A 19,994-nucleotide genomic window follows, 5' to 3' on the forward strand; every position below is an offset into this window, starting at 1 on the left:
ACGACAACCAAAAGAAGAAGAAAAAAAATAAATAAATAAATAAATAAAAAATCTCGCTTAGTGTTCTATCTACCTTATTTTTGTTTTTTCTCTTCTTTGATGGTATTTTGATTGTTTTTTTTTTTTTGCATCTTTTCCAATATTCGTTCCTGCGCTTTTCAACGTTCCAACTAACCAACTAACAACCACTTCATATAACCATACTCGTATCAAAAGCAATGTTTAAAAGATACTCTTTCCCTTTAGTTAAATATTACTGGCCATTCTTTGCCACTGGTGCTGCTGTCTACTGGTTGGTTGGTAAGGCTGCCACTGCTTCCGCCAATTCCGCTGAATTCATTAATGATCCAAGAAATCCAAGATTCCAAAGAGGTGAAAAGTTGGTTGAATTGAAAAATTAAGTTGTTCTATGAGAAATTAATTTTATCTTCATCAAACAATGATTTTTTAAATTAAAAAAAAAAAAAAGAAAAAAAAAAAAAAAAAGTTTTTTTATTACATTATTTTTATGTGGTTGATTATTATATATTTACAAACATATATTCCAAAAAAGAAGTAAAGGAGAAGTATTTAAGTTAAATAAATGGTGTTGATGGCCTTTGTTTGTGTTTTCTGATTGTGAGAACTTTTCTAATAATATTTCTATTATTTTTATAATAAGAAAAATATAACCATTTTTCATGTTCATAGAATACGGATGTGTCAAACCATTTTTGCTTCAACTGCTGTTTTGGAGAAAAAATCAAAAACTTTTTCCCTATTCAGGTGTTATGTAGGAAATCTATAATATGTCTTCCTTGTAAAATATCCTTTAGCCGGCATTCTAGTACATTGATTTTATGCCCAAAAAAATATGAGCCATCCTTCTTGGAAATTAAAACGGTGAGTAACGCAAGGGTATCTTGTTCATGATTTACTTCCATGTATATTTTTTTTTTTTTGTTTGTAGAGAAAAATATATATGTGTGTATATAAATTAAATGAACGTAGTATAACACATGTTCAAGTTATTAATTGCATAAAAAAATATGTTATTCACTCCATTGCCTTGTCTATTGCGTATTGAAAAAGATCTCTCAAATACTCTGGCGATTCCAACCCAACACTAACTCTTACTAAGCTTTTGTCTACACCATATTTAGCCACCTCTTCCAGTTCAGCGTAATGTGCTATAATAGCATATGGACAACTTAAAGTAAAATTCGTGCCTAAAGAGGGACCTTTACACAATTTCAAATTATCAAAGAATAGAATTGCTCTTTCATATTCAAAAAATACCAATGAAAATACTTCACCATATCCCCCATGAATTGTCTTAACAGCATCATAGTTTTCTTTGGTTTCTTTATTGGTTAATGTTGGGTAATAAATATTCCTAAATAGCTTGCCCTTGTATGGTAACAATACTTCAGTAATTAACCATTCGGTAGTTACATTGACTTTTAAAGCTCTTTCAATAAAATCCCTAGAGTTTCTTTCCAAGCAAATTGCGTCTTCGCACCATAGTAAGTCCTCGTAGGAACTACTGCCATCAGCATTTGAAAAAAAACTATTGATTGCAAAATCGTATAATCTGCTCTTAGGGTTTAAAATCAAAGAACCTGCCAAAACATTTGAATCACCACTAAAAATTTTAGTCAATGAAGAAACTACAATGTCCGCGTGCGGCAAAACATCCAAATTGACAAAGCCACCAATTGTATCATCAACGACAATATAAAACCCGTATTTTAACGACAAATCATGCAATTTCAATAAATCCCCCATTTTCAACAACGGATTTGACGGAGTCTCACAGAAAACTGCCAATATTTGCTCACCTGATTGCAAAATTTCTTGCAATCTTTCCATGGCATCGTCATTAGGTAAAAAATGTGTATGATTAAACTTTCTTAATATAGATAATGTGTCTGTGTATGGGAAACCAAACATAACGGTTTTTTTATACGGGGCACCATACCCAATCACCCTATTTACTTTACTATGTGGTAATTGTTCTTGTTCGTCGTCATATTTTCTATTAACACGTAAACTATCTAATTCTAATAGCAATCTATGGGCAGTAAATATAGCAGCCATGCCGCTTGGAAATAAATAAACATCCTTTTCCGAATCGATCTTATAAGGAGAAGGTTGTACTTCAACATTCCCTCTAGGCACATTATCAGAAATGGTGTTTTCTTCAATAGAATTTGTTATATTGAACACTTCAACTTCTTCACCATTTTCATTATAATGTGTGAAATCAGAGGTATTTATGTTGTTAGATTGACTTCTTGAATCAGTGCCATGGTTTGTAGAACGACTTGTAGTATCTATAATAAATTCATTTATATTCCCTGTAGCTCCAGAAGTAATAGTCCTTCCGTTATCAGCGCTAGCAGTGGTACCTCCCTCATCGTCCACATCAACAACTTTTCTGGCAATTCTTCTTTTAATCAACAATTTTGCACGAGCACCCATGGACATATCTAAGCTTCTGCCAAATCTTTGCTCTACAAAATTTTCATCATCATCAAGTTGCTGGTTCAAAGTATTGGCTGTTTCGTCTTGAATATGGCCTTTGTTCTTTTCTGCCTCTTTATTTATGGCTAGAAATAATTCTTTTAACACGTACTCAGCCACTCTGCTACTTATTCCTTCTCCAGTATGTTGCCAGTATTCTTTTAAAAAGGGGAAATCTTCCTGATCAACAAAAACAACAGAAACTTTACATTCCTGTTTATAGTGCTCCTCTTCTGGATTATTTGGTTTACAAGTGCTCAATTGTAAAATTCTCACTTTTGAGGCTTTGTTTTTTGGCGATCTGACTTTTATATATTCACGGCATCTTTTGGCAACATTGTAACTACTAAAAACTAAACATTTTTCACGTTCATTGTCAATAGCATATTTTTCAATTAAAACACTGCATAACTTTTGAATACTCTTGTGAATGAAAAACCTTGGATATCCTGTAGTTAATCTACTAATAACTTCTGGATCATGTTCTTCATAACCTACGTTACTTTTCCAAGTAGGGAGACATACAGATACCGCATGTTTAGTTTGGGGTGGAATACTTTCTCCGACAATAGTTGATATGTTGTTACTCGACATATGTGCATGTATATAGTTAAATAATAATGTTTCTTAAAAAAAAAAGAAAAAAAACGAAAAATTTTTTTTTTTTCAGTTCCGATTTTAGTTGTTTTTTTGTCTCTCTTCTCTTTTACTTCTTTCAATTTGAAAGAAAAAAGTACGATAACAGTTTTAACAATTACAAGTTGGGAATCTGTGGAAAACAAAGCCAAAAAAGAAAAAAAGAAAAAAAAAAAAATTGCTCACAGTTTTATCATTTCAATGTAAGTGGGAATCAGAATTTAAAAAAGGAAAAAAAAAAAAAAAAAAAAAAAAAAAAAAAAAAAAAGTAAAATCTCAAAAAAAATAAAGTTGCTCGAGGTGGGGTTCGAACCCACGACGGTCGCGTTGCTTTGAATGTAAAGACATCGGAAACCGCACTCCATTGAAGGAGGCTATTCGAGGTGTATACTTGAACACAGAAGTTTCCCATCCGAACTCTTGAAGAGACCGAACTTGAGAATATTCCTATAAGCACGAAGCTCTAACCACTGAGCTACACGAGCAAACCGTGTGACGTTATTTGTAACGTAGTTCACTATCACACACAATATCCATAAAATTTCTATTTGGTAATTAGTATGGTTTTTTTTTTGTCTCATTTTTGTCTTTTTATAAAAGCAATAATAATAGACAATTAATTATGCATTTGTAAGAACACGTGAAAAATACATGAGGCTAAACACCCCTCCCACTTTAAAAAGTATTTCTTTTTTTTTGGTATTATGTTTATTTTGATAGTTCATTAACAATTTTACCCTTTTTTTTTTTTTTTTTTTTTTAAGAAATATTTGATATTACATGTAGTATACCTTATAAAGTGAAACAAAATGGAATCACATTATCAATCAATACTTTTGGCACCAATTCTCCTTGTGTTGTTGGTTTAAGAAGCAAATATACTCATATTTCCAATCCATTGAAATGAGGAAAGATGAAATCCTTTTTTAAATGTATCTTAATAAAGTTATCGTTTTTTAATCCGACAAGCGATTATAAATGACTTCGGAAGTTTGCTAATCTGTAATTATTTTCATCATTCTGCACGAACTGAGAAAAACACCATTTTATTTTACAACAATTCAAATCTATCAAATGGTAATAATTTAATTATTATCATAATCGCATTTTTCTTTTTTTTTTCCCCTTTTTGTTTTACTACTTTTATCGTTTGCCAGTTTATAAATGAAAAATTAAGATCAATTTAATTACTCCATACATTTTCCAATTAATATACAAAAAAAGGAGAAAAAAAGTGTCATGAGCTCTTTTGAAAAAAATAATAACAGTATGAGGAGTAGAAAACCCTCCTCTAAAAAAAAAAAAACCCCATCCGAAAAAAAACCCAATGTTGTTGATCACAAAGACACCAACGGTGAAAGGGAAATAACCAATTTACCGCCTAGTTTTACTTCCAAAAGTGCAAAAAAAAAAATATGGTCCCTTTCATTTGTAATCATTGTGCTTGCCTTGAAACTATTTCAATGGCAAAAAGCTACCGTTCCATATGTTTCATCTTCAAATGCTAGAAATGCAATTGAATTGACGTTCCTAGAGTCTTGGTCTAATTATGTGGAAGACGCTTTCGGTTATGATGTTTACCATCCTCTTTCACACACTGGTCAAAATATGGTTAATGAAACTAAACCCTTGGGTTGGATTGTTGTTGATTCTATAGACACAATGATGTTAATGTACAATAACAGTGAAAACAATAAACAGAGGTTCAAATCAGAAATTGAACGGTGTGAGAAATGGATTATTGAGTGTTTAGATTATGACATTGATCATAACGAATTGAACATTTTTGAAACTACTATTAGAATGTTGGGTGGATTTTTAAGTGCATATTATCTCTCAACGCAATTCAATGTGGGCAATTCAACTTTGTACTTGGACAGAGCAATTGATTTAGGTAGTAGACTAAGCACCATTTACGAAAATGGGCAGCGTTCCATACCCTACAGTTCAATTAATCTATTTACCAAACAAACATTTAAAAGCCATGCAGATATGGGAGCTTCCTCCACTGCGGAATTTACTACATTACAATTAGAGTTCAAATACTTGAGTGTTTTAATTGATGATGTGGAATTATGGGAAAATAGTGAACGTTGTTATGATGTTTTATATTCTGTGAATAACTTATTAGGATCTTATTATGATGGGCTGGCACCAATATACGTTCAACCAGATAGTGGTAGGTTTCAAGGTAACAACATAAGATTGGGATCTCGTGGTGATTCCTTTTACGAATATTTATTAAAACAATACTTACTTTCACCAAAAAATTCTACTAAATTTTATGATTTGTACAGAGGGAGCATGGAGGGTGTTAAGAGGCATTTGGTTGGTAAAAGTGAACCACACAAGCTCACTTACATTGGAGAAAGGGTAAATGGAATACACCACAGTAGTTTGAGTCCCAAAATGGACCATCTAGTTTGCTTTATGGGGGGATTGTTGATGATGGGTGCCACCGAGGGCAATAATATCACCTGGAGTAAAAAACAGCCCTGGTTTGATAGCGTTCGATGGGAAGATTGGAAATTAGGCGCACAGATAACTAAAACTTGTTACCATATGTACCATGATATACCTGGAACAGGATTATCCCCAGAAATTGTTGTATTCAACACAGGCAATGGAAACAACGAACAGCAACAAAATGATTGGTGGAAGTCTGATAGTGGTGACATTTATATTAAACCACTGGATAAACATAACTTGCAAAGGCCTGAAACGGTCGAAAGCATCTTTTTTGCGTATCATTTAACTAAGTCTAATGTGTTCAGAAAATTTGGATGGGAAATATACAAAAATTTCAAAGCTCATGGTATGACTAGTTTGAATAACGTGTTAACAGGTGAACCTAAAGATAATATAGAAAGTTTTTGGTATGCGGAAACTTTAAAATACTTGTATTTGTTATTTGTCGATGAATTTGATTTAACTAAGGTCGTTTTCAACACAGAGGCACATATTTTCCCCGTGTTAAGGGAACAATAGGTTTATTCTATGTATATTGTATATATATATATATATATATTTGTTGTGTGAGTTACATGATGGGCAATGGTCTATCTCTAAATACCATTTTATTTTTTATGATTCTTAGTATTTCAACATTACTTTGTTTATTGTTGTTAATGCTGTTGTTAATGGCCTCAGTAGAATTTGAAAATTTCAATAATGCTACTGGTGGATCTAATTTCGATATATGACCAAGTAATCTTTGTTTTTTTCCTATAAATAAAACAACATGGTTATCATCTAATATTTCTAATTTACCAAATTGCATGGTTCGATCTGGATCCTCTTTAAATTGATGCAGATCTATTTCTAAATCGCCCTGTATTTCAATGAGTATGCATCCTAATTGTGGATGTTCTAGGATATTATCTTGAATCTTAACTTCAGTACTAGGCATTTATCAAAACAATATTATTACTATCTTTTTTTTTTATATTCCACTTTATCAAGTTGTTAATGAGCTGTGTTAATAATTTCTATTATTATTAAAAGATCTTCGCATTTTTTTAAGCCCTTTTTTTTTAAAAAAAATTTTAAGGCCTGTTTTTTTTTTTTTTTTTTTTTTTTTTAAGGCTTTCCCTCTTCTTTGAACCTTTTAAATGTTATAATTTCTACTCAAAAATATGAACCTATCAAGTCTAAATCATCTCTTATCAGGCACAAAACAAAGATAAATATCGGATAAAAGAAATCAAATTGAAGGTTGAAATCTCGTTTTAATTTTCCAACTATATATATATATATATATATATATATACTGCAACGACAATAATTATTACACATCATGGGGCTTTTTTTTCCATCTAATAGCAAAAAGAAAAAGAAAAATACCAACTTAGAGAAATACTCTTTGGAATTCGAAGATATTACTAATAAAATAGAATATTATACTGAAAGGATTAATAAATCTAAAGCGAATTATAATTTCCGAACATTTCTAAAACTTTTATTTACATTAGTTGTTTGCAACATAATCCTAGGCTTTATATTAAAGTATTATGTCTCTTATCACTATTATTATTATCAATCTTTTCATGGATATATAAAGCTATTTACAATCGTATCAGATCTTTTGATTCTATACCTTTATAGAAAATCACATTATCATAGAATAAACAAATGGACAAAAAAAATTATAAGACTCAGAAAATTGCATCAAGACAAAATTGAGGATTTAAAAAACTCCACTTCTTTTAATAGTGTTGGTGCACTTATTAATAGATATTCAGCGGGGCAAAATGGCGACGAAGATGAGGCCAAATTATTGGACAAAGAAGTCCTTGCTAAAAAAAAACAGTTGCAAGAATTGAAAGAAGAACTGGACGTGTTACGGAAACAGGGTGGCGGTGCCAATATTGCTAGCAGCAATAAATGGTTTGATAAAGCTTTAAGCCTTTTATCTGGCGAAGAAAATTGTATTACTGACAATAATAGTGGCAATATGGAAATTGTCATATGCCCCATCTGTAAAGCTAACAGTGGAATGTTCAAATGGAAATTCACCACAATTAATTTTATTTGTCCCAACTGTAAAAGTGAGAGCGTTATAAAATCGTCATTGAAACGATTGAGTGATGGGTTGGAGGATAGTAGTAATAACAAGGATATAGGAACTGTTAGTAATGAAAGTGATACAAAGATAAAAAAAGAATAAGACCAATTGATTATATGCATAAATTAAGTTAAATACTAGCTAAATATATAATATCATGCCCTCATATAGTTTAATCTAAATCAAAAAAAAAAAAAAAAAAAACTAGATAAAAAATCATCAGTAAAAAAAATTTTCTACTTGCTCAAAGCTAAAATAGTATTAACCAAATCACCCTTGTTTCTTCTCAAACCTAAAATAGCCTCTTCCTTGGTACACTTTGTTTGTTGAACAACTAAATCAATACTTTCAGGGTCTAATTCAGATTCATCAATTAAATCTTCTTCTTTGACCTCTTTATGGACTTTATTGTCAGCTTCATTGGCAGCAGCAGCTAAGTCAGCTTGGATAGAGGCTGGGTCTTTGGAGATTTCTTCACTGGCTGGTTTTTCTTGAGCTAAAGATTGAGCTTGAGCCAATCTTTGTTGGAAGTTGTCCAACTTACATTCACCAAAAACAACATAATTACCAGCGGGAGATCTGTATACATCTGGCTTATCAATAGAAAATATTTGGTTATCCTTTTTTCTGAAGGTAACTCTGGTAACACCTGGGACTTGTTTCAAGTTCAATTTAGAGATCAATTCTCTAGCTTTTTTTTCGTTTTTGTTGAAGACAGTGGTGGTAGAAGTGGACATTGTGTTTATTTCCTTATTTTTATTTTGGTTTGTGTGTTTATAATATGGGTTTTTCTTTTAAAAAAAGGATTAAAAATGATCCCAAGTTGTTTAAAAAATAGCATGGGATTGAAAAGAAAAAGAGAAGAAAGAAATACAAAAATACTAAGAAAAACTGACGATGAAAAAGAAGAAAAAAATTTTTTTTTTTTATTTTTATTTTTATTTTTATTTTTATTTTTGAACAAATGTATATATCCGATGTAGTACATAACCCGAATAGTCCGAACGGGTTGATTTTGAATTAGTTGATTGTCCGTTTTATTTCATTAAATAAATTAACTTTTATTTTCACATATTAAAAAAAAATACTGTGACAGAAACAACTTTTTTATAGCCAACTGAATTACAAATATCATGCAATTTATTTCCTAATATAAATAATTGTTTAAATATAATAAATATATATACATATATATATATATATTATGCTACTTTGTACAATAAAGAGAAATCTTTTAAGACCAACATCCATATTTAACAAAAGCATTCCTCTTCTTTACAAGAATAGAAATAATAATTATATTATTAATAATTCTCATCGGATAACTACTACTATAAATTCCATTTCTTCAATAACTTATATCCAAAACAGCAAGAATAATATCCATTTTCTAAAACATATCCCTAATTATACTATATTTCCCATAAGTCGGCGTCATTATTCAACTAAAAATGCTAATGATACCACAACAACCAGTAATACGCACCATGAGAGACAGGATGAACTTCTAAAAGACTACTATTTGTCTCGTACTACTTCACTTTTAAGCAAAATTAAAATTAATTTAAAATGGTTTTTGAAAAAATCCATGAAGCCCTTTAATTCAGATGATATAAGCGCATTTATATCGTGGGTTGTGGTAAGTAACGTATTGATAATCTTATTATGGACTACAGGCTTTGTTTCTCTCATCTTATATCTAATGAATACGGTATTAGCCCAAGAATATGTAGCCCTAAAAGTTGGAGAAACTATAACAGAGAATAATCCAAATTTACAAGTGATTTTTGAAAATGCCATTGTACCTGATTGGAAAGGCGGTAAAATTACCTTTAATAATGTGTTTGTATCAAAGCGACCACAAGTCAATAATGCTGGCGCTGGTGTCACAGGAAAAAAGATCAAAAACACATTCAGTAAAGGGTCTCAAAGGGAAGCTGCAGAGAGGGCTAAATTAGCATTAAGTGAAAAGCAATTGCTAATTAATGAAAATTCATTTGATAAGGGCAATTACGCCCAATATGATTTAACCATTGATCAAGTTAACGTGAGCTTAAATTTTAGTAAATGGTTTAGTGGCAAGGGAATTATTGATGAATTAGAGATAAACGGTGTAAGAGGTGTTGTTGATAGGACCCACGTTATTTGGAAGGAACATGATGATCCAAGAAATTACTTAAACGTTCATAAGCCTGGCGATTTTGAACTTGACAAATTTGTTATGAATGACGTTTTGTTTACTTTATACCAACCCAATGGGTTTAGGCCATTTAAAGTTAGTATTTTTAATTGTGAATTGCCTAGGTTACGGAAACACTGGTTTTTTTACGATTTATTGAATGCCACTGCCATCAGTGGCACTTATGATAACTCATTATTTACCATCCACAAAAAATTCACACCCGATAGTGGTAAGAAACAACACAACTATATATATGTAGATGACCCGATTACTATTGTAACCACTATGAGGGTAGATAATTTAAATATAGATCATTTAAATGCTGGTATCAAGGGGCCCTTTGGTTGGATAACAAGAGGACAAGTAGACATGGTGGGGAATATTAGAGTTGTCCCTATTAGTGCCACGGGGAAAATACCTGTGATTGTTAATCCAAAGGAATTTCTAGAAAATTTGCTCTTATCGAGTGACTATGATCACATGAAAAATAATAAAATGATTATAGATTTTTATTTAAAATTGCATAATGTCGAAGCACAAGTACCATTATTAACTTCGGAATTGAGCTATATAAACAATGCATTAATTAGGCCAATTGTTGGTTATATAAATTCAAGAAAAGCCACGTATATTCCGATCAATTGTAGGATAGTGAAAAATTTGGATGATTTTGCTGGATCTTGGACAATTTACGATTCCTTATTGATGGACAATTTAAGTGAAAAAGTTTATGATTCCTTTGCTGCTTATGTTGTTGATGATGAAAGAAGATCTTTAAGGGTGAAAAGAATTGGGTTTTGGTCGTTGCAATTGATGTTGCAGTTAATTTTGATGAGCTTAGGTGCATTGGCATGAATTTCTGGTTTGTTTTATTTCATTCATTCTTTCTGTGATTGATCTATATTATTTGTTTTGTTTTTTTTTTTTTCGTTGAATAATGACAGAAAATTAAAAACTATAATTATATATATTTACAGCAATTTTCACGTTTTAGTATAACACGCTTTTTCTTTATCGTTCCCCTAGAAATATATATATATATTATTATTATTATTATTATTTTTATTTTTTTCCTTTTTTTTCTTGCCGTTTTAGCAGTCTCAAATAAATATTTGGAAAACTACAAACACATCAAAGCAAAAGAATACACTTATTATTAAAATACTCTCCCTTTTTTAAATAACACAGAAAGATAAAAAAGAAAAAGAAAAAAAATGACATCTTTCATACAGGTTACACATCATAACTTTATACATTGGTTACAAAGGGAGTGTCTACAAAGACAACCTGCAACATATTATCACATTACCACTACTACTAATTCTAACACAAAAGGCAGTATAACTGAGGTATCTACTCGTATTCAAAACATCACAAAACAACTACTTTTAAAGTATCATATAAATTTAAATGATTTTTCTGAAAAATCGATAATTTTAACTCTATGGCTCTTCTTTTTACTTATAGTAAGTTATCACATGATTAACAAGGCAATAAAATTGGATAAACAATTATGTCACATGAAAACTAGACCCAAAGATTTAACTATGTACACAGTTAACCCAACCGATGAACTAAAAACTATTTCTGAAGGGAGCACTATTAAAGAAAGAATTAAAGAACTAGAAAAACAAGAAAAAGAGGAATTAGAGTTTGAAGAAAACTTGAAAACAGAATTCAATGATATGTTGCAGGAAAAATTATCTCCTGATACTTATGTTGCTGATAATGCATATCTTGTAGTTGACCAAAATAATCAAGAACCATTAATGTCTAATGCATCAATTTATGAAACTGATAAAGTTTCCAATGGGACTGATGATGTTATACAAGACAATTCTGAACATGAAAATAGAAGTATAAAAAAACAGAGTGAATTGAACGGTCAAGGGGAAGCAGCTAGTGATACGAGTCTTCATTTTACAGGAGACTCGCCAGACTCAACTTTTAAATGTGACAAAAAAGTAGCAGAAGGAGATCCAAAAGAAGAAGCAGAGGGGAAAAAAGTAGCAAAAGGAGATCTAAAAGAAGAAGAAGCAGCTGGAAAAAAAGATGAAAAGGATGATTTAGGGAGACAAGAAACTGATAAACAGGGACTTGAATCTGTTAACAATATAAAAAAAAAAGAAAAGGACGGGATAATAAAACTAGAAATGGAAAACCAAGGAGTTGAATCTTCCAATAGTATAAAGGAAAAAGAAAAAGACAATATAATAAAACAAGAAATGGAAAACCAAGGAGTTGAATCAATCAAAGGTACAGAAGAAGAAGAAAACGAATATACGGTAAAGCAAAAAACAGATAAACAAGGAATTGAATCAACCAACAATTCAAAAGATCAACAAGAAGTCCAGTTAGTTAACAAAACAAAGGGGGAAAGAACAAATGAGTCACTTATTTTACCTCTTGTAGATTCAACAAATTATAACTCTGAAGAGTGTCAAAACGAAAAAAATGAAAATAAATTTACACACATGACCATGTCAGATGATTGTAAACAACCCTCGTATATTGATCAATTGAAACTGTCGCCCACTGGAAACGAAGATGACGTGGAATCACTATATAAATCACCTCTCAATAGTATAACTGACTGTGGTAACAGTATCACTAATAGCTATAATAACAGTAGTACCAATACCAGTTTAAAAACGAACGATAGCACAACACCATCCAAACAGAGACATTTTAATGATAATATATTGCTGATAAACGACAATAACTCACTGTCAGTGGTTTCAAAGGATACTACTGATGTAAACACTGGAGATAATTTTTTTGTAAATAATAAAAAGATTATCACATACAACACTTTGTCACGCACCAGTACTTCTAGCACATCAGTGCCTATTGCGACTAAAGTTTCTCTGTACTCTGTATCTCCTTCTAAACACTAGGTTTTATTTGGCATAGTAAACCAGCACATGGCGCCAATTTTATGAAATTTACGTATCATCAATTTGTTATTCAAGATAGTATTTAAATTACTTTTTAATAGTTACATTTTTCACAATTTTCTTTTTCTTTTATTTTTATTTTTATTTTTATTTTTATTTTTGTTACAGGTTTATTTCTTTTTCTTTTTTAATATGTAAGTGGTTTTTATTGACAATGTTGTGATATAATCGTTTCTTTTTTTTTTTTAATTTTTTTTAATTTTTTTAATTTTTTTTATTTTTTTTATTTTTTTTTTTTTTCTTTTTTTTTCTTTTTTTTAAAAAAAAAAAATATCGAAATGTTGCAATTTTTATATCGTTAATAAAGGTAGTTTTTTTCTTAAATCTATTTGATTTTATCCTTTTGATAATATGATTAACCTTGTTCCCTGCCCCTTTCCCTAAATAAATAGAAAGAAAGAAAGAAAAAGATAACGATTTAATCATTACAGTCTCTTTTGCTTTATAACTGTTCATTTGACATTCCCATTTCCAGTTGTGGCTAACTAATCATAGAATATAAAATAAAATGGATACCGCAGTACTATTACAATGTTTTGCATCCACCTTACACCAAGATTTAACCACTAGATCAAACGCTGAACAACAATTAAAACAAATCAGTAAAATTCCAGGATTTTTGGGGTCCTGTCTCGATATTATCGGATCAGGTACTGAGATCCCTGAGAGTATCAAACTGGCTGCATCATTATACTTTAAAAATAAAATTCTTTACGGCTGGACTGGCTCTAATCTTTCTAAAAATGAACTGTTGTCTTTTACTGTCGATAATGACGAAAAGCCTATCGTTAAAGACATGTTTATTGAAGCTTTAGTTTCATGTTCTAATGTGGCCCCAAATTGCCTTAGATTGTTACAACCAGCTTTGAACTTGATTGTTTCTGTGGAATACCCACATAAAAAATGGGACAATATTTTACCAATCTCCATTGAATTGCTAAATAGCAACAATTTAAATTCCATGTACGTTGGTTTATTGTGTCTATCTGAAATTCTAAGAACTTACAGATGGATTGAAAATGATTCACGACAAAGTTTAGACACCATAATCCATAATTACTTTGACAGTTTATTAGACTTGGGAAATAATTTGTTTCAAAGTGACAGTAATATGGAAGATCCTAAAATCGGCGAAATGTGTAAATTAATTTTAAAGTGTTTTAAATTTGTCACATACATGGACCTGCCATTTACTCTACAAAGACCTGAAAATTTCATTCCATGGGCAAATTTCCACGTATCTATAATTCAAGCTCCTGTCAGTATGGATTTTTTGGAAAAAAGTAAGACTGATCTTCGATCTAGAAGTAGTTATCCATGGTTTAAAGCCAAGAAGTGGGCATATTCTAATTTAGGTAGATTGTTTGAAAGGTATGCTTCTAGAAGTTTAACCAAGAAATTCAGTTATGAAGATTTTAGACGATTATACACCAAAGACTTTTTACCACATTTATTAAACTTATACTTCCAACAACTTGAGCAATGGCATAACAAGGCTTTGTGGTTAAGCAATGAGTCCTTATTTTATATTTTAGGGTTTATTGAGCATTGTGTCTGCCAAAAATCTACTTGGCCACTTGTTAAACCACATTATCACATTTTACTAGAGACTATTATTGCTTCTATATTATGTCCAAGTGAAGAAATTTTAGAAGTTTTTGAAAACGACCCGCAAGAATACATTCATAGATATTTAGAAGTTTGGAACGATGACTATTCCCCCGATCTATCCGCTATTTCTTTATTAACCACTGTTGTTTCGAAAAAACCTAAAACAACTTTACAACCGACTTTAGAGTTTGTCACCAATACTTTGAATGAAAACTTTGGATCATGTTCTTCCAATGGGGATATAAGTACTTTGCCTTTAATAAACGCAGTCCAAATTGAATCCTGTTTCAGAATTTTTTCCACAATTGTTCATCAATTAACCTCTAAAAACTCACCATACTTGGATCAAATTGAAATTTTCTTACCAAATTTTGTATTCCCTTTATTCCAAAGTAAACATGGCTTTTTAAGAGCTCGTGTATGTGAAATTGTTAGTAAGCTTAATGAAATGAATTTTGGTAGAGAAGCGACGCTGACAACTATTTTCCATGGTATTTTAGTCTGTTTTAATGAGTCCGATGATGATAGCGTTCCGGTGACTCTTTTGTCCGCTTTAGCGATACAAGCGTATCTTCCAAATGAGCAATTCCAACAAATTTTATCCACTATGGTTTTACCCATCATGCAGAAATTATTGAAGATTTCTAATGAAGTTGAAAACGATAGCATTGGCGGTGTTTTGCAGGAGTTTGTTGAATCTTTTGCGGAACAATTACAGCCTTTTGGTGTTGAGTTAATGAACAATTTAGTTCAACAGTTTTTAAAGTTGGCTATAGAGTTGAATGATGCTGCAAATTTCGATATTGCAAAAGTAGATCCTTCTGAATTGCCCGTTGATAGCAATAAACAGATGACGGCGTTGAGTATTTTATCTACAATAATTTCTATTTTGTTGTCCTTTGAAAACTCTAAAGAGATAGTCAAAAATTTGGAACAATCGTTTTACCCAGCTGCTGAATTTATCTTGCAAAACAATATGGAGGATTTCTACAGAGAAGTTTGTGAATTTTTTGAAAATTCTTGTTTTTTAATACGTGACATCACTCCAATTTCATGGAAAGTTTTGGAATTGATAGGGCAAAATAATAGGCAAGAAGGTAGTACTGTCAGTTTTTACTTGGAAGATTTTATGTTGGCATTAAACAACTATTTAGTTTTTGGACAAGAAGAATTAAAAAAAAATAATTTTTATTCGGAAATTCTTTTTAAGATATATGAAAGAGCAATGGATAATGAAGATATTGATTTCGATGAAGTTAGTACTGTTTATGATTTAGCTACTAAAATTATGATTTCTTTAAATCAAAGCGTTCCTCCCATTTACTATGAGAAATTTTTAACTGATGCTGTGCAATCTATAAAAAATGAAGAAAATGAATTAAGCAAAAGAATTATTTTCGGTGTTAATGCATTTAGTGTTATTTTGTCGTGTCTTGTTAATTTCACTGTGACTACTCTACAATATTTGGAAAACCAAAATATATTAAAATTATTTTTAGAGACTTGGTTTACGGTTTACATTCCGAAATATACTAGAGTATTCGATGTGAAGTTGAGCTGCATGGCTATTTTTAGAATGTTGGATGATTTTCAAAATGTCAATGAATTTTTTCAAAGTATTAATTTATCTAACTTTATGCCAGAACTAGGATCCAAATTGGTTACATTGATGGAACGGTATCCATATGTTTTAAAAGAATTGGAAAAAAAACGCAAGGAGTTTTCATTTGACGAACTTGCTGCAGAAAATACCGATGACCTTATACCGTCTTCATGGGATGACCAAGCCTTTGAAGATGAGGGAGAAGAATATGACGAGGAAAACACAATTGACATTACGAGTTCTAGTGAAAAGTATATAGAATTTTTAGAAAAAGAAGCAAGTACTATGTCTGTTGTTCATAATGGAGCCGAATTAGAGGGAGAAAGTTTTGATGATTTGGAAGAAGACCCACTTTCTGCCAATATTTTAGATAATTTTGATTTGTATGGTAATTTTAAGAGTGTGGTTCAATCTACACAACCTTATCATCAAGTTATTTTTAGTCAATTGAATGAATCTGACCAAAAATATATTTTAGATTTAATGAATTTATAGTTTTATATGTATTATTTTGTGTGTTGTACTGTTAACTTTTTAATTTTTTTTTTCTTTTTTTTTTTATTCTTTTCTTTTTTCGTTTCTTTTTTTTTTTTTTATTTTTTTTTTTTTTTCCAAATTTACATTTCATAATCAGAAAAAAAAAAAAAAAAAAGATATTTTTATTGTTGAATTTCTTCTTTCTCCCCTTCAAAACATCTTCCCATCTTTAAACACCTTTTTGTTTTATGTCGGTAACATTCCGCATTCCCAACGAAAGACATCCCACTAACTACTTATCAGACGTATATTATGACAGATCTAATCTCCTCTTTTTCAGACAATGCAGCAGTTTTTGCCTTTCAACCAAATAGTCAAAAGGATGTTATCGACCTCTATCCATTGGATCCTAATAGTAACTACCAATGTAAAAGCTCATTGGTAAAAACTATTGATTACGAAAAAGATGATCTAACATTATCTGACATTAAATTTTTATCTTGGATTATTGAAATATCTGATACCAAGAATAATTCTAAAAGATCAAGAGATGATACCCTCAATGGCAGTAATCAAAAGTCCACTGTTTTTTTTGTAAATGTATTCAACGCAGGAAAAATAGTTGTTTATTCTGGAAATGAAATTGTTAATATTATTAAAAACAAAAATGACATAATAGGTCTAGCTACAACGGGCACTTCTATCTGGATATTGGATAGCGAGAAAACAATTAAACAGTTTCAATACAATAGCTCTAAACCTTTGAAAAGTTTCCATTTAGTTGATGGTAAAGACGAAGATATTATGGATTTCCAGATGCTAGAAGTTAATCGTGATGGCCCTGTACATTTAGGAGTTGTCACAGAAAAATGTGTTTACATCATAGATCCATTTGAAAAAATCCCATCCACTCTGATTAAGCTTTCTGTATTTGGTTGTGTTAGTTTGAAGTATTTAGATTCCAAACATTTGATTGTAGCTGATCTAGATACTATTAAAATTATAGAGTTAAATGATAAAATAGACGATGAACCTTATAATGTCATCCAAGTATGGGATTTTAAAGTTGAAAAAATAAAAATTTGGGGTGATAATATAGTAGCATTTTCCACTGATAACACTATTGGTGTGTTTAATAAAAATGAGTCTAGTATTAAATGTGTTATTAGTGCTCAAAAAGCTGAGATTATTGACTTTGTGGTATTGGACGATCAAAGCATCATTGTTGCATGGTTGAATGTTAATGAACCAAATTTTGAGTTAATCAAATTACAAGACGTTAACAATGAAAGTGAAATTATGATAACTAATAAATCTTTAAAAGACATACAAGACAGCACCAATGTTACTGTTACCAACAAATCTTTGCCAGAAGAAAATGCTACTAAAATACAAGAAGAGGGGGATGAAGAGGATAAAAAATACAACAAAACTGAACAAAGGGAAATTGCCAATAAATTAACCGAGTTGTTGGAAAATTATACCGGTAAAGACGATGATAATGAAATATTGGTGTCTACAAAATCTGACAAATGGAACGAAGATTTAATTAGACATTATTTGATAAAAAACACCAACACCGGGTTTCTCGGTAAATTATATGAAATATTAAGTGGTAAGATTACTGAATCGCCTTGGTCTTTTGATAACACAATGCATTGTAAATGGCTAAAATGGATTCTAATATTGTTTAACATCGATGACTATATGTCAAAAGCGAATAGTATGAGTGCTGCCAACAAAAAGAAGCATTTTAATAATGCGACTTTAAAATCTAAAAGGCAATTGAAATCCTCACTAAAAAATACCACAGCTACACTACCGTTATTGTTATCAATTCAAGGGAAATTAGAAATGTTAATATCTCAAGCAGAATTAAGACAAGAAATGGGGGATTTAATCGTTAATGATAAGAGTAAGGATAATGGTAATAAAAAAGCAAATATTGATGAGGAATTAGATAATAATACTGAGGAAATAGCTTATGTAAATGGTGAAGAAAACGATGAAGATGTGGAAAAGCATTTTGTCGATGCTGAGTGATATATTTTGCCATTAAAAATAAAAAAAAATAACAATGATTATTATTATTATTATAATAATAATCATTGTTATTTTTTTTTAAAATAGCCAAGAATTTTTGTGTAAAATATATGTATATTGATATCAATAACTTTTTGTTTTTATCTAAATTTCATTTTACCTATTGACTACATTCCTTAGTTTATGGTTATCTTGTTTTCATTATGAAATTTATTATTGACTAGGCATTCCAAAATAATAATTATACATTTTAAAAAGGTAACATAAACCATGAATGTATTGAATATGATTGGAAGATATCTTGTTGTTGTCTTTAGCAAAATTGTTATACTTTAAATTTGAACGTTTCTTTTTTTTTTTTTTTTTTTTTTTTTTATTTTTCTGGTAAAAAAACATTAGTTATTATCATTCGGTTCTTCCGTTTTTGATAAATAATGAAATTGTTGCCTATTATTATCCATCTTATATATATCAAGATTCTCGAATGGTTTCATGGTTTTCTTTTTTTCTTTTTTCTTTTTTTTTTTTTTATAGAATGTCAATAACCTTTTCAATCCCACAAGTTTTTTTTTTCAATTCTTTTTTTTAAAATTTTTTGGTGGGGATATGGGGGGAAAGAGATCAATGTACAATCTGTCCGTATATAGCAAGATTTAAAATATGAGTGTTCCAGATAAAATATATATTTCTTATAACAACGTCCATAAACTGTGTCAAAAGACTGCCCAACATATTTTGGAAAAAAACGAAAGACCAGATATCATCATTGCTATTACTGGTGGTGGTTTAATTCCAGCAAGAATAATCAGATCATTTTTAAAAGTTAAAGGTGAAAAGAATATTCCAATTCAAGCCATTGGTTTATCATTGTACGAAGATTTGGGTTTGGAAAACAAAGTAGAAACCATTGGTAAAGAAGTGATAAGAACACAATGGTTAGATTTGGGAGCTTTGGAAAAACATTTTGATTCTATGATCGGTAAAAAAATTTTAATTGTTGATGAAGTCGATGATACAAGAACTACCCTACATTATGCCATCACTGAATTGCAAAAAGAAGTTGAAGATCAACAAAAAAAATTGAATAGACTGAATGAGAAAACTGAATTTTCTATTTTTGTGTTGCATAACAAGGACAAGCCTAAAAAAGCTGAATTACCAAAGGAAATGATTGAAAGTGGTCATTACATAGCTGCCGTTACTGTTCCAGACAAATGGTTATGTTATCCTTGGGAGGCTCAAGATATCGATGAACATACAGTTTTATCAGTTGAACAAGGTAATAATTAGAATTACATATATATATATATATATATATATATATATTTTTTTTTTTTTTTTTTTTTCACAATTACATAAATGTTTGTAAAATACTGAGCTGTTGAGTTTTATTATGAATACACATGCATGTACAAT

General features: G+C 30.3%; 11 protein-coding genes and 1 non-coding gene across 12 annotated transcripts; 8 read left to right on the forward strand and 4 right to left on the reverse strand.

Annotated features, from left to right (window-relative positions):
• Positions 1-218: 218 nt before the first annotated feature.
• On the forward strand, positions 219-401 carry ATP18 (F1F0 ATP synthase subunit i; the record flags this gene model as incomplete). Its single annotated transcript, XM_046081385.1, has 1 exon — positions 219-401. The coding sequence occupies one exon, from the start codon at positions 219-221 to the stop codon at positions 399-401; it is 183 nt and encodes a 60-aa protein (XP_045933978.1).
• Positions 402-1,035: 634 nt separating this feature from the next.
• Positions 1,036-3,099, reverse strand: STR2 (cystathionine gamma-synthase; the record flags this gene model as incomplete). Its single annotated transcript, XM_046078904.1, has 1 exon — positions 1,036-3,099. One exon carries the CDS (start codon positions 3,097-3,099, stop codon positions 1,036-1,038), a length of 2,064 nt encoding a protein of 687 aa, XP_045933979.1.
• A 334-nt stretch (positions 3,100-3,433) lies between these two features.
• On the reverse strand, positions 3,434-3,626 carry SCDLUD_004364. Its single transcript has 2 exons — positions 3,589-3,626; positions 3,434-3,470 (listed from the first exon to the last, which is right to left on the reverse strand). It is a non-coding gene; the product is annotated as a tRNA-Ile (tRNA).
• Positions 3,627-4,380: 754 nt separating this feature from the next.
• Positions 4,381-6,129, forward strand: MNS1 (mannosyl-oligosaccharide 1,2-alpha-mannosidase; the record flags this gene model as incomplete). The annotated part of the gene is made up of 1 exon (XM_046078903.1): positions 4,381-6,129. One exon carries the CDS (start codon positions 4,381-4,383, stop codon positions 6,127-6,129), a length of 1,749 nt encoding a protein of 582 aa, XP_045933980.1.
• A 52-nt stretch (positions 6,130-6,181) lies between these two features.
• CTF8 (Ctf8p) lies at positions 6,182-6,550 on the reverse strand (the record flags this gene model as incomplete). The annotated part of the gene is made up of 1 exon (XM_046078902.1): positions 6,182-6,550. One exon carries the CDS (start codon positions 6,548-6,550, stop codon positions 6,182-6,184), a length of 369 nt encoding a protein of 122 aa, XP_045933981.1.
• Positions 6,551-6,937: 387 nt separating this feature from the next.
• On the forward strand, positions 6,938-7,807 carry LNP1 (Lnp1p; the record flags this gene model as incomplete). The annotated part of the gene is made up of 1 exon (XM_046078901.1): positions 6,938-7,807. One exon carries the CDS (start codon positions 6,938-6,940, stop codon positions 7,805-7,807), a length of 870 nt encoding a protein of 289 aa, XP_045933982.1.
• A 134-nt stretch (positions 7,808-7,941) lies between these two features.
• Positions 7,942-8,442, reverse strand: EGD2 (Egd2p; the record flags this gene model as incomplete). The annotated part of the gene is made up of 1 exon (XM_046078900.1): positions 7,942-8,442. One exon carries the CDS (start codon positions 8,440-8,442, stop codon positions 7,942-7,944), a length of 501 nt encoding a protein of 166 aa, XP_045933983.1.
• A 467-nt stretch (positions 8,443-8,909) lies between these two features.
• On the forward strand, positions 8,910-10,742 carry MDM31 (Mdm31p; the record flags this gene model as incomplete). The annotated part of the gene is made up of 1 exon (XM_046078899.1): positions 8,910-10,742. One exon carries the CDS (start codon positions 8,910-8,912, stop codon positions 10,740-10,742), a length of 1,833 nt encoding a protein of 610 aa, XP_045933984.1.
• A 359-nt stretch (positions 10,743-11,101) lies between these two features.
• SCDLUD_004370 (uncharacterized protein) lies at positions 11,102-12,784 on the forward strand (the record flags this gene model as incomplete). The annotated part of the gene is made up of 1 exon (XM_046076729.1): positions 11,102-12,784. The coding sequence occupies one exon, from the start codon at positions 11,102-11,104 to the stop codon at positions 12,782-12,784; it is 1,683 nt and encodes a 560-aa protein (XP_045933985.1).
• A 568-nt stretch (positions 12,785-13,352) lies between these two features.
• Positions 13,353-16,553, forward strand: NMD5 (Nmd5p; the record flags this gene model as incomplete). The annotated part of the gene is made up of 1 exon (XM_046078898.1): positions 13,353-16,553. The coding sequence occupies one exon, from the start codon at positions 13,353-13,355 to the stop codon at positions 16,551-16,553; it is 3,201 nt and encodes a 1,066-aa protein (XP_045933986.1).
• A 294-nt stretch (positions 16,554-16,847) lies between these two features.
• UTP9 (Utp9p) lies at positions 16,848-18,578 on the forward strand (the record flags this gene model as incomplete). The annotated part of the gene is made up of 1 exon (XM_046078897.1): positions 16,848-18,578. The coding sequence occupies one exon, from the start codon at positions 16,848-16,850 to the stop codon at positions 18,576-18,578; it is 1,731 nt and encodes a 576-aa protein (XP_045933987.1).
• A 660-nt stretch (positions 18,579-19,238) lies between these two features.
• XPT1 (xanthine phosphoribosyltransferase) lies at positions 19,239-19,868 on the forward strand (the record flags this gene model as incomplete). The annotated part of the gene is made up of 1 exon (XM_046078896.1): positions 19,239-19,868. One exon carries the CDS (start codon positions 19,239-19,241, stop codon positions 19,866-19,868), a length of 630 nt encoding a protein of 209 aa, XP_045933988.1.
• Between the last annotated feature and the right edge of the window lie 126 nt (positions 19,869-19,994).

This window comes from Saccharomycodes ludwigii, chromosome V, assembly GCF_020623625.1.
Source record: "Saccharomycodes ludwigii strain NBRC 1722 chromosome V, whole genome shotgun sequence".
Lineage (NCBI taxonomy): Eukaryota > Fungi > Ascomycota > Saccharomycetes > Saccharomycodales > Saccharomycodaceae > Saccharomycodes > Saccharomycodes ludwigii.